Source organism: Alligator mississippiensis, chromosome 3 (assembly GCF_030867095.1).
Source record: "Alligator mississippiensis isolate rAllMis1 chromosome 3, rAllMis1, whole genome shotgun sequence".
Taxonomy (NCBI): domain Eukaryota; kingdom Metazoa; phylum Chordata; order Crocodylia; family Alligatoridae; genus Alligator; species Alligator mississippiensis.
Window position 1 is genome coordinate 27977400 of NC_081826.1, and position 14836 is coordinate 27992235.

The following is a 14836-nucleotide window of genomic DNA, read 5'->3' on the forward strand; positions in this document are numbered from 1 at the left end:
ACCACTGTTTAAGTTATTAAAATTATCTGTCACTAAAGTAAATGAGTACTTAAACATTTTCCTTCACCCTTTGAATATTGTGTCTTGGACTACAATCTGCCTGCAGCCAAAACTGCTAGTTTCTTTGTGTATATCAACATCCAGAAAAATGAAGCTCTGAATTCAAGTGATTTTCCAGGTATTCATGGATTTGAAATAAATGTCAATAATTTACAATTTTTTTAAGCACACCACACATTTTCATAAAATATGCCAAAGATACCAAGCAGAATATCTGCCATAAGAAATAACAAGAGATTTTTTTTTAAAGTTTTAATAAGTTTTCCACAGTTAGCATTTTAGGACCTTGTTGCACATTATTTTAGGTGGTTCCTGCAGCTCTTAACTGCCCATGCATTGACACCTGAAACTAGTTTTAAGTACAGTTTAGGTGGCTTAAAATTACACCACTCCAGGGCAGGTCTGTCTCTGGTCAACATTACCTAGTTTGTTTTTCATTAATGTGTGGCCACTCCTCACAGATGAACACCCAAGTTGCAGTCCTCCAGCATCCAGAATACAGTGTCCCCTCCCTTGCAATAACACCAATCAACATTTGAGCAGCTCAAATGAGTCACAAGGCTGTAAGAAGATATATGTGTCTATCTGTAGATCATATACCAAAGTGATTTGTTGTATACACTTAGGCTTTTATCTCATTAGTCATTTGCTCTACTACTGTATGATTCTAGCTCTCATGCAGTTCCCCAAATTCATACACGATGACCTGTTTTCTGTGGCCCATCAGTTAGTTCTCATTCCCACTGCACGATGTAACAGTCCAGAACTTGCCTAGACTGCAGTGGAAGGAAAGTATTATGCAACTACATAAGTATATGCATGTAGGGAAGTAAGTCCCTTATATTAGACCCTGTACAATATACTCCAGTATGCATTATCCATCATTCTTACACTTCTTCCTGCTGAGAAATGTGTATGTCCTCTGAATAAATAATTTCAAAACCAGATTAAATTTGCTGTATATTTGACTGATTGGCTAGATTGTTCCATGCAGTATAGGGTTGTTCTGTATCTGTATCCTATAACCGCCATAGGAAGTAACTCCATTTTTAGTATTACAACTGTTTTTCCTTTTGTATCCAACATATTGACTATTCTGCAGGCTTCCAAGCCTGCCATTTTTAATTTGTGAATTGATGCGTGTGATTGTGTTGGTGACTATTTGGCTTGTCAAAATATTTTTTCCTCAGCATAAGCAGCTGTTTAGTATTAAAACTAAAATTACATCATATCAATAAGTGTAAACAATTATTTGCCAGATTCCAAGCATCTCTCTGGCTGTGCCTAGGAGTAGAAAGACCATCTGGCTGAGTAACTGGGATTGTAGTGGGAAAGAGTGATCTATTATGCCATGAAGTCATGCAATAACCCATGATGAGAAAATGAAATGTATTTAGAGGGAGGTGGAACATTGTACAATTACAATTATGGCAGAACCTAAAGCAATGGTCGATTTATTATTTGAAAATTTGGAGTGTGTTGTTATGTCCATGCACCGAACAATTTTCAGATGGCCCTGATTTTCCTTAGACCCCCAGTGAAACATTGACACTTTACTACACCATCTTCTGTATTTTTTCAGATTGACAGTAATTGGTGTTGAGAGAAGTAGAAAAATAGTAACTGTTCTCTGAAGTAACTTAAATTGTTTTTCTAGGGCTACATAAACATAACTTCAGGTTTTTCTTGATGTTGTCTCCATTATTTCAGACTACGCTCCATTTATTTTTGCTGATCTTCTCCATTCGTCCATTATTATATGGTCAAATGATGTGGCTGCATAAAAAGTCAGGGGGTTTTGCTTGAAGGCATTTTCTTGTAGGAAGATTCTACTGTTTTCAGTGTATAATCTACTGAAGGTTTAAGCAGTATTTTGCTCAAACTTTTTATTTAAGCTAGGTATTGATGATAATAGATGATAGTCTTTTCTTCTACAGGTAATAGCTATGTGGGGAAAATACTATTTAATCATACTTTGAAATTGTTGTTAGCAGCTATATACTTAATCTAGCTTGGGCTCATTATTATTAAAAAAAATCAGTACTATGTTCAAAACCATAATTATGGAGAGAGAGGCTGGCAGGGAAGGTGTTTTATGGGTTTTTAATATTTTAATCTCCACAACAATGTATTAATTCTGTTATATTATTACTAGTGTAAGCATTCAGAATTTTTCATAATTGTGACTTCTTCCTTCTACTACTTCCTGGAATGAATAATATATAGGGAAACCTAAATCTTACTTTTATTTACATTGGTATCCGCATGATGATTCTTGTAATCTTCTCACCTTTCATCTAAAGAAGGTTATGGATCTAATTCTCACGCATAAACCTGAAGTCTTATTAAATGCTATCAAGGTCACTCAGACTGCAGGGTGAATTGCTGCTGCATATTTAGAAGATCTGTAGCTTTGAACAGATGTTAAGTCAAAGTCCCTTTGGTCCATAGTAATCATAATGCTTAGCACATATATAGCAACTATAGTTACTGTCTACATGAAACATAAAATTCCTGTCACCATGATTTTTTTTCAGTAGGAAAAGCAGAATACCTACTATTCTTTCCATCATTTTCTTTGCAAAAAGAACATTTCCTATCAGCAACTGAAAGTTCTTAAGCATATACACAAAGCCTATTCCATTTGCCTACAAAGTAGCAAATTCAATTACACTGAAATAGATTTGGTCTGTCTTAAATATGAAAGGTGCTATATACAGCCATATTCCATTCTGCTATTCTTACTCTGTTTTATATTGTGTGGGTCTTTCCTCTTTAAACTGTTGGGGAAAAAAGAATACCTATTACACACTATACAATAAATCTAAATTACACACAGAGGTAAGATTCTCAAATTCTGTTTAATGGGAAGACAGCTAGACACTGAAAATAGAGGGACAAGTGTTGTTAGTAGAAAGGGTATTTGGAAATCTCCTTTTCCCTGATTGCCAAGGCAATGTAGCAGGCACTAGTCTCAGTGATACCACCTGGTGACCACTCAGCCCCTGCTCTGCCCTCGCTTCTCAGGCTTGCACCTCTTTACATTTCCTGCCACACCTTGGAAAGAGAGGCTGCCCAGGGAACTGATCCCATATTGCTCTCTGATCCCATGTCCCACTCTGCACCTTAAGGGCTTATCACATGGCTCCAATTGCACCTTACACTATGCCCATGCCTCACAGATGTTACCATTCAATCTGCTCTGCCCTGCTCCTAGGCCTGAGCCCTCTCTGGGTCCTGTGTCTGCCCTCTCCCAGGCCTGTTGAGACCACCTCTTAGGTCTCAATCCCTAAACCATCAGAACCTACATCAGTCTTAAACCTTCCGTTAACCCCTGGGAGTGCAGAGTCTCCCTTTGTCTTCCACTTGCTCAAGAGTTTATTCCATGTCAGCAGCCAGGGTGAGACTGCCTGCCCCAGCTCTGGTCCTGGTCTTATCTTCCAGTTAAGCCCCACTCCTTTTTGGTCATGTTTTCCCCTGCCTGCTGACTTAGCTCCTTAAAGTAAAAAGCATGCCATGCTCCTGTTACAGCCAACTAATCTGTATGCTTGGGTTCTTTTATTTTAACTCTGAAACTCCGTCTAATGTTCAAGACTACAAATCTACAGTTCAAACTACACTAACATTGATTATTTTAATGTTGTTATGCATTAGCATTGTATTCAACATCCAGTAGTTCCAATCAAGACTGGGGCCCTTTTATGCTAGATCCTCTACAAACATGCAGGTTTTACCTTACCTTTGAGAAATTTTGCAATTGATAGTCCTTGGTCTTGTTGCATCTTGGCACAGATTTATTTGCAAGCAAGAGAGGGTCAAGGGCAAAAAGGATAGAAAGGGAAGGGACAGAGTACAAGGAAGATAAAAGTAAGTGTTTGCAACTTACATAATTAAACCATTTTGCAATTTGAAATTGTGTTTCTTTTCTTTTCTTTTCTTTTCTTTTACGTACATCAACTGTCCTCAACTGATACACAGTGGGGACATCTACACACAATGCTATATCAGCAATAGAGTAATTCTACTGCATATTAATGCATCAGGGCAAAAGTTGTGCTAATGTGCAATAGAATTAGTCTACTGCATACTAGCTTCACAAAAAAAACAAACATGTACTGGTGCTAGTGAGCAGTGACACCAGTTACTGCATATTCAGTTAATACCTGTTATTACAGGTATTAAACTGGTACTAAACTGAATGTGCAGTAATCACGACACACTAATGAGCATGTAGATGTGCCCAGTGGATTGTTTAATTGACTAGGTTTTGTAGTAATAGTTGTTTGAACTGGTGTGGGGGGAGATTCTTGCTGATTTCTCCCCAAATTATAGACCTGAGAGCAGAGAGGGTAAGGAGGAGAATATTAGGGGTGTGTGAAATGGTCCATATTTGATTAAGATTCACCCTGAATTTGGGGCAATGATTCAATTTGTTGATTCAGATCACTGTCCAGATTCGATTTGGTTGAATCCGAATCTCATGATTCGATGCTGATTTGGAGAATCACCAATTTGGCCATAGACACAGCTTTAAATGTTTTTTCTACATACCTCAAGGTACCAGGTATGTCTCTTTAATGCTCAATGGCGGGGCGGATGGAGCATCCCAGAGGAGCGTGGGCGGGGGGGGGGGGGGCTACATGCTTAGTGGCGAACCCGGAAGTGGACCAAAAGTACTTCTTGTCCACTTCCAGGCCCGCCACCGAGTGCATGCGCCCCCCCCCCCGCACCTCCCTGGCTTAATAATCTGCTGCATGGGGACCCTGGGTGCCTCCCCAGACCCAGGAAGCACCAGTCATTGAGCTGGGGGTGAGGGGGGTCCCCCACATGCTCCCCAGCAGACCCAGAAGTGGACCAGAAGTGCTTCTGGTCCAATTCTGGGTCTGCTGTTGAGCACACTGGGGATCCCTCCATGCTCCTGTGGGATGCTCCATCCTTCCATCATTTCAACATTCATGAGCCGCCTGGTACCTTGAGGTATGTAGAAAAAAAAAATAATAAAGCTGTGTCTATGTCCAAATCATCAAATCTTTCTGACTCTCTCCAAATTGATTCGGAGGGTTCCAATTTGATTTAGATAGATTAAAGGGTCTCCTGATTCTATTCAGAGATTCAGCCACTGAATCAGGCCAAATCTCTGCTGAATCAAATGGGCGACCACAGCCCTAGAGAATATACAGCACACCCACTGAAGGTTCAACGTGGCCAAAGTTCCAAAAGGAGCTGGTTATCCAAGAGGATTCTTCTGTTAAAATGTGTGCCTTTCTACTATCCTTCTGTTCTTACTTACCTGTTAGTAGTCAAAATTCTTTTTTGTCCTTGCCCAAGCATTGAAAACCATGGACTATGTAGTTTTCTAAACATACTTTTTGAGAGAGGTTTGTCAATTCCCCGGCCACTGGAGTAGGACTTGACACAGCTTTTATGTGCTAACTTGTAAGGCTTACCAGTCAGTGTGGCAAGTCACTGTTGGGAGAGCAATTTGTCATTGTTCTACCCTGGGTCCCCCTTTAATCTTATAGCTATGGTTATACCTTTTTTTCTAAACATGTTTTCTTTAGATGTGCATTGGTAGGGGTGACAGAATGACCTGCTGCTGAACAGTTAAACAAAGCAGTGCTATATTTTAGTTTTGGCAAACAATTTTAAACTAAAATGCAACATGTGTAATATTCAATAAAGTATATCTTGTTCACTGATGCTTAAAAATGTTCTCATTTCTTGCATTTGTTAAATAAAGTACTATTGATTTGCCTGTCTCCATGTCAGTTGTCCTTACTATGCTGAACAGAGGGAAATTTAATCTGATAAACTGATCAGAAAAACACAGTTCAAAAGAAAAAGTTAGCATCCAGTGCTACTGTGTGTCCCACAGGTTCTTCCACTTTGAACAAAACTGCCTCCACTGGTGAGTTAGAGGAGCGTATTGCGGCTTCTACTGGTGCTATTACTGTTGCTAGAACATCTGCTGATGTTACTGTATCCAGTGTTACTGATGGCACCAACCATAGACTTTCCGAAGAGCAGCGAGTGCAAGCTACGAATATCAGAAAATCGATTCTGGAACCCACCACTTCCAATGAAGCGCTCTCCCTTCATCAAGCAGACATACAAAGTACAGGACGACGACCAAGAAATGCTGAGCAGATAGAAAGAACTAAAGAACTTGCAGTTGTTACTCATAGAGGTATTGGATGTTATTTTACTTGTGCCCATTTAGTTACAGACAGATATTTCAGACAAAGTAATGGTGAAAGGTCAGTTACAGAATGAGACAGTTAAAGTAGGTCAGGTAGTAGAAACTGAAATATAGAAATTAAATCAAATTAAGACTGAAGAAAGGAAAATGTGTACTTTGGGATCTAGTGGGCAGACAAAAGGAAAATAAAATGTAAATAATAATTGATATAAGAGACAGTTCATTTATAGAAAGGAAAAGTAGATAGAAAAATATAAGAACTGATCCAATTCTCACTTACTCTAATTTAATTTTATTTATTCTATCTCCTGATTTACCATAGTTGAAGTGAAAGCAGATACGGTTTAGAAAAAAATGAGATAAAAATTAAATTGAAAACTAGTACTGTATATTGTTGAAATACGACCATTCTTGACATCAAAACTATACATTATAAGGAGCTGTGGTCTCCAAAAAATATCCCTGATGATATCAGACCTACCCATATATATAATAATAATATTAGTTTGGCTTGGTTTAAATATCTATGTTTCTTCTCTGCCAAAAATGTTAATAAATGAAGCAAAGGATGTCAAATGCTAATAACAGATCAAATCTAACATCCCCCTATATCCGAATGACTCATTTTATGTAGGGAACCACTGAGAATGAGTAGTAGCTGGAGTATAAACAAAACAATTTGTCTAGTTAAAAGGTACCTAAGACAGTGCTTGAAAGTATAGATTAGGAAATAAACATAATTTAATTCCTTCAATTTAATCTGAAGAGATGTACAAATAAAGAATAAATGTTTATTATTTTATTATTTCATGCCAAATTCCTGGTAGGATCTGGTCAATTTTATGCTAAATATGTATTACAGATCTGCACATATATAATATGGTGATCTGTAATTTCACATATGAATGTAGGCAAGAATTATATGTTATGTCCCATGTGTTTACAGAACAACTCAATGTGTATAACAAATAATTTCTATCAATGTGGTCAAATAGTTGATATTTTGCTGAGGAATTCTAGCCTGAAATCTACCACAACATACAGGGTCAAATGCTCAGTTAGTATAAACTAAAGTAGCTGCAGTTGCTTCAGTAACACTAAATGTATCTACACTACCTGTGGTTCTAGCCCTCCAATGCTGAAAGACATTCTGTACTCATGATTAGAGTATTTGATAAAATGTGAGGAATGGGTATTTCTTGTAAATTGAATTATAGCATAAAGTTAATTGTTAAATACAGAAAGCCACAGCCCATTCTCTCGTATTTACATGGGTGTGAAACTGAAGTAATTTCAGGGAATTTCCTGGTATGAATGAGTATAATTAGCCACAGTGGCTATGTACAAGTTTACTTGAAAACACCATTGGCCAAAAAAGAAAGGGTGAAAAAGGATGAAAATCAAATCAAGAAACAGTACTCAAGAGGCTGATCAGTCTATTATTTACAGAAGTATTTGCTGTAACAAATGTTGAGCATAGCAATTCTGAAGTTATATATATGCAATTTACTTTACCCACTGTATGTAATCACTACATGATAGAATGTCCTTCCTACATCTCTTTCACTGTCTTTCCTTCTCCAACCTTTACTTTTGAGCTATCACATCTTTAAAGAGCATTTACATTACGTATTATATTATCTTACTGTGTTAAACGCCCCTGAAACTTACCTAAACCAGTTTTGAAACAGATAAGCTAAGTACCATCTCTTTATTTAGATAATATTAGATAATAAAATATATTCTTATATCATTTAATTTAAAGCAATGACAAATAGATCTTTTTAGGATTGGGCCCCCACTGTACTGGGCATGTACAGATAAAATTGGTCACTGCCCTAAAGCATTTACTAAATAGCCAAATTTTTTTTCTTTTTTTTTATGTGCAGAGAGGTTCAGTTAGTGATAGGCAGTCTTCTGCTTCTTAGCCCATGTTAAAGGAGCTTGGTTCCTCTGGCATGCTTTTCTAATATGTTAGTGTATAGCATTCAATACATACCTGAAGAAAATCATAATAATGTATCAACATATTCATTAAATTTTCTAGGATTTTCTCTTTGGCTGATGACTTTCCACAAAACAGGCAGTGTAGTTCATTACATGTTTGTTATTTAATGATAGAGGCTGGATATATATATATCATGTTCACGTATCAGTTTTAATTTGTTAATAGACATATACAGAGCATAGACATGTCAGATCCATCATGATGGAATAAACAATAGCATTCTTGTGCTTATCTCAAAGATATAACCAAAAACTTTTGAGGAAAAGTAAGGAAGTAAACCTTCATGTGTTTTGTCACAAGCCAACAGTAATAGATGGGTAAGTTATTCTATAACTCTTCCCTATGGAGTATCCTGTACCTTCCACTCAGATATTTGATGGTAGCTAGAGGATATGGGACTAAATGGGCTACTCAAGTAGTCCTGAATTGTAATTCTTCCTTCACATGAAACTGCTTAGAAAGAACCTATCAATAAAGCTGTGTGATTTTCCTTTGATACCTCATTCTTGTTTGACAGACGTTAACCAAAGTTAGTTCCTCTGCAGTAAATGGTAATATTCTCTATTACTGGAGGTATTTCAAGTGAAAAATTATGTTCCTGATTCAAAAAACTAAGCATCAGTGATACACAGTTAGTAAAGTAAAACATAAATATTCATTCTCAGAATGGGTATTTCAAACTGTGATTATATACTCCAGTAAAGTGCAAAGTACATTTCCCTGCCTCTGGCCTGACATCAATACTGGGATCGTGATCATCTGTTGCTTAAATAAGAGGGACTGACAGGAAGAACATTTCCTGGTAGTTAATGATCAAATAGAATTTATCTATTTTTTACCTTTCTCCCATTAAGGCATTATTGTGAGTTACATATAGTCTGGTGTTTATGTAATTGGTAGTGCTCAAAAACAATAAAATGTAAAGGTAATCCTTCAGAGCTGAAGTCAATGAGAACTTTGTTACTGGCAATAGTAGGATCAAACCTTTCAAAACAGTTAATGTTTGGCTTTAGTCTGTTATTGATACTGAATGCTAGGTAGAGTAAAAGGGGTTTATCATGGTCTTCAAGAGCTTTGTTTATATGATTAAGGATTTTCAGGATCAGGACCTAAATCTGTAACAATATTGTTAGAATATGGGTTTTTTGTTTGTTTGTTTGTTTGTTTTGTTTTTCCTTATATATATATATATATATAACTAACTTTTCCACAAGAGGACATTCAGTAGATCTAATCTATCTGGGATTCAGTAAAGTATTGACACTATTGCATGTAAGGAACCATTTGTTGAACTGTAGAAATGAAAGATTAGTTCAAGAATTATTTGAGGCATGGGGAAGCTCAAGGAGAGATAAAAATGGGTCTTTCTAAAAGAGAAAGTACAGAAATTCTCCAAGAGTGGGATCTTATTAAATAATTTCATTAATGCATTTGGCACAAAAAGTAGGAATGTGGTAATGAAATTTGATGATGGCACCAATTTGGGAGGTTATCATCAATACAGAATAGGATGGGATATCATTCAGGAAGAATTGGATGACCTTGAGGTCTAGAGTAATAGAAATGGAATTAAATTCAATAGTATTAGCTGCCAGGTCATGTACTTAGGAGTTAATAGTGAGAATGTCTGCTGTAAACCTAGGAACTTATCAGTTAGAAATTCCAGAAGTGGGTAAAGACCTAGGTGTCAATCACAGAATGATTAGGGGTCATCAATATGATGCAGGTATGAAAAGAGCAAATGCAATCATAGGATATATCAGGTGGGGTATTATGATCAAAGATAGGAAAGTATTGATATCATCATATGAGGCATTAATGTGGTCTTATCTGGAACATAATGTACAATTCTGGTCCCCCATTTTCCAGAATGATAGAAGAGATCTCAAGAGAACATCTAACCCATCCTGAGGCAGAATTAATTTACCTAAATAATTTCTAACCAATGTTGTCTAAACTGATCTTAAAAACCTCTGAATATGGAAATTCCACAAGCTCCTAAGATAACTTCCGTAGGAAGGTGAACTCAGGGTAGAACAAGTTAATAGAAAGAATACAAGCACGGTCAGGAAAATATAGAATCTATTTAATGAGAGAAGATTGAAAGAGCTTTGCTTGTTCAACCAAGAAAACCAAGAAAGCAATCTAGGAATACATTAAGGGGCTAAACATAAGTGACAGAAAACAATGTGTTTAGTCTGAAAGGCAAGGTAGGCAAGGTAAGAACAAATAGGTATGAAATGGCTGTCGGAAAAAAAAAACATAGGCTGGAAATTTAAAAGAGGGTTTCTATCCATTAGAGCAGTTGGGTTCTAGAAGAACCTTGCTTTAGGAGTAGATAGAGCAAATAACCCTAACTATTTTGTAATGGAGCTTGATCGGTTAATGAAAACAAATATATGATGTGGGGGTCAGTGATAACAGGGGAATGGACTAACTCAGGAGGTCCCCACCAATCCTACATGCCTGTGGAATAATGAAGTTGGGCTTAGAAAAATGGACCTGTCTTCTTTCCCCTGGACTGTAGTACCTTGAAGCACCAAATCGCTCAGTAGAGCTTCTTAAGGACAAAGCAATACAGTATCTTAAATATTTTGTTTTCCTCAGGTGCCGAAGAATCAGAAAATCACTAATCAAATTTATTCCTACTCCCTGTAAGTAATTTAATTAAATGCTTAGAATTTGGTCATAAGCAAAAAATGTTTTTTTGGGTAAATCTGGTATCTTTTATTAGACCAACTCAAATAGTTGGAAAAATTATTCTTAGCAAGCTTTCAGGTTTAAATACCCTTCATCAGGCTGAGGAGGCATCTACAATTTGTGTGTGCTCCAAGATGAATTCCATTCAGGAAGAACACACACCAACTGTAGATGAGTCCTCAGCCTGATGGAGGCTATTTAAACCCAAAAGCTTGCTAAGAAGAATTTTTCCATCTATTTGAATTGGGCTAATAAAAGATATCAGGTTTACCCAAAGAACCATGTCTGCCTATGTCCTTAGACCAACACAGCTACAACCTACACGTCTGTAGAGACTGGTGATAAATTCCACTTGTAAAAGATTTCCTATGGTTCTTTCACCTTCCCTTCCCCCCCCCCCCCAAAAAAAAAAAAAAAAAAAAAGCATCCATAGATGTAAGAATGTACTCAATGTTATCTGGAGTGTTGGTTGCAGCGCTGTTGGTCTAAGGACATAGGCAGATGTTTCTATAATTTCTTAACAATTGTTGATACATCATTTTTCTAAGACTACATTTTATCATTGATGCCTGTGGCATGCAGTATTCAAGAGTGATTTTAAATTGTTGCTTTGGTACTTTCCTAGTCCATGAATAGTCTTTAAAATTATGTATTTTAGACAGAGTCTCTTACAGAGTCTCTTAGAGAACCTGATTGTGAACCATTGAGATCAAGGACCTTTTCCTTTGGTTTCAGTGAAAGTGGAATTGATGTCAGAACCCTTGGCTTCTTATTTAATTTTGATACAAGCACATCTCGTTTTTTATGCAACTAGGGCCATTTGCACACATTAAAATTATGACCAAATGGGATCTGGTCCATAATTCAAAGAAACACAATCCTGCCATGCCATATCTGGCACATTTGCCAATTTATATCTCATGTTCCATTTTATATTGCCTTAAATTGGGTTCACATGTAGCATTGTTGCCAAGTTCAGTAGAAAGTGTACAGAATAAATTGGGAGACAAAACCACAGAATGGAAATTCCCTTAAAATCCAAAATCTTTCAAAGACTCACATGCATGTTTAACTTTGCATGCTATAAGCCATCACACTGATAGGACTGTGAAAAGTTAAACATGTATATAGCACATGTTGGGAGTTGGACTAGATGACATCTGGAGGTCCATTCCAGCCCTACTTCTCTATGATAACATGCTGAAGAAAGGGGTATTTATTGCAGATGTGACCCAATTTAACAAATAAAGAGGAGGGCAAGGATCACAGGACATAAAATGGTTTCTTGGCTTCTGTTGAATGTATGTTTACACCTCTGTGTTTCGTTGGGGAGAATTGGACAAAAGCAGCTTGAATTAATTAATTAATTAATTTGTGGTGACATACCAAATGTGAGAACTTTCTGTAAGGATTTAAATATGGAGAAGGGGGTTATTGGACCAGGATGAATGAATCACTTCATGTTCATATGGTTGCATAAAGAAAAAGTCCTTGAGGTGGAAGCAGGAGGAAGGAATGAAGGCGACATGAAAATGGGTGTTACTGATATAAGCGAGGTCTATATTTGCATTACAATTTTATTGCATTGTATTGTCTGAATGTTCCGTCAACGATAAATATGATTGGGACTGATTCTCATTTTCATTAATGTCACATTGCACTACTCTGGTTTTGTAAAGGGAATGTAAATTGAACTGAAATTTTATTTACAAGTATTTTTTAAAAAGTTATTTTATACTCCCAGAATAATGAAATCCTGTCCTTAGTAAAAGCATTTAATGAGATCAGTATTTTAGCCCTATGCTAAATAAGAATTAAGTCCTGTCACGTAGAAAAAACTCAGGATGAGCCGCTCCTTGCTTCATTATTACAAACACAGTGAAAGGCATAAGTTCCATTTGAAATTATTTTGATTAAACAATGAAGCAGAGTCGGGAAAGCACTCCCAGAGATGAGTGCTAGGAATGTAAAGTACAAATAATGTTGCATGCTTTTTATATTTTGAAATATGAAATGTGCAGCTACATGTTGCCATAGATATGTTTAAGATATTGGCCTCTAATTTTATATATAGAGAGGAATTTACAGTTTAGTTACTTGGGCCAAATAAATGAGTAGTTTGTTGAATGAATCACATCATAAATGTAGCTGTGATTCTTTTTGACCAGTAAGTCAAATTATCAGGTAAAAAAAAAATCAAAATTGGTTCATTTACTTTCAGTAAGACTTTTGCTTCTAACTCACTTTAGCCTTTTGGAATTTTTTTCACATTTCAAAAATGCAGACATCTCATGGCATCTTTATTGTATCTGATAATTTATGCTCTTATGAATGACAGGTAGGAAAAGAATGTAAAAAATGTTTCATTTTACAACTTTCATTTTTTCTCCCTGGAAACCTTAGCTGAAGTCATCAGGTCCCTTTTAAGTCAATGATAATGTCTTCTACCGAGGGCTTTTTTCCTCCCTTTTTTTTTTCATTTTGAAGAGGAGGGGATCAAGAAAGGTTTTAAAACACTTATGAAAAAGTCATATAAAATATAAATAGAGATTAAATCAATAGAAGCCACTTTACAACATTATAGGGGTTTAAGAGTGAATTACATTCCTTCTATAGAATGTTTAAAATATCTTTACATAATACAGAATTTTATGCTAGGTAGTTCTATGAGACATTTAAAAAAGTCCTTTACAAGTAAGATTAGTGAGGGTTATAAAGGTTTTTAAGACAGAGAGGGATGAGATAATAGAATGTGCATTTATGCTCAATCTTAGATTGTTTTTCAAAAAAAACACCCAAAAAACCAAACTATAGGGGACTGGATTCAGAAAAGGAAAAAAAAAAATGAAATTGTATGTAGTAGCATGGCAAAAGGTTAGTCTTTAATTTAGTCTGTCTTAATTGGGATCCAGCTTTATTAGTGTAAGATAACAATATGTCTAAAAAAATCATTCTATTTAGAAGATATCCATTTCTTTTTTCATAATTTTTGTGTGTGTAAAACCATTTGTCTACGAGACCCACCCTAGTCATATCTTAATTTTTGAGCAATTATTTATTTGACAACATTTAGCATAATCTAAGGTTTGTCAGTTTTGCTTTTCTTGATAGAAAATAGGATGCGAGTTTCGCAAGAGCTGAAGGGTTTGGGGAGCTTCCAGTTTAGAGGAACCATCTGAAAAAGTATTTTTGTTTTGATACCAAATCCAAACATCCTGTGATCTTGAAACCCTATTCTTAGTTTTCACCTGTCATCCCTCTACATTCACAAAAAACGGTTAGAGCCAGAAGTAATCAGCAGGTACACAGTGCAAGGGAGTACTGGACTTGACTCTTCCCTTGTCCTCACCCAATTCACCCACCTATATGTGGGATGTTGTAAACTGCTACTGTTTAGGTTAACCAACAAATTCTATGCCTGGCCATTCCTGGAGCTATGTAAGGAGGAAGTGATGTAGATTGCATGCCATCTCTTGCTTTGGACTCTGTTTTTAGTCTTTTTGATCCCCCTCAATCTTATTTACTGCCTGCACATTACATTTTAGTAGATCTTTTCAGTATTATTCAGGGTTATTGCTTAGGTATGCAGTAGTGTTCTTCAGATTCATGTTGGCCTTTATTTTCCCATCCATTTCTGTGTTAAGGCTTAATTCAGTCAAGGTGCTTAGTCTTATGGGTGAGTAATGGATACAAGTAAAAGGACAAATTTACACAATGTGACTCTACCTTCCCTTTTTTCTTAATTCCAAAAGTAACAATTGTTGCAGACACACAAACTGAATCCAGGTAGTCACTGGTATTTTAAGCATCATATCATATATACCAGTTCTGAGTGGCTTTGGGGAGTCTTGGCTACTCTAATATTCAGA

General features: G+C 36.3%; 1 protein-coding gene across 1 annotated transcript in view; it reads left to right on the top strand.

The window, feature by feature from the left end:
* CSMD3 (CUB and Sushi multiple domains 3) overlaps window positions 1-14836 on the top strand; it is a 1325501-nt gene that overhangs the window by 518491 nt on the left and 792174 nt on the right. Inside the window, exon 7 of the mRNA XM_014603846.3 lies at window positions 5936-6247. Coding sequence (XP_014459332.1) covers window positions 5936-6247 — 312 coding nt within the window. The remainder of the gene's footprint in view (window positions 1-5935; window positions 6248-14836) is intronic.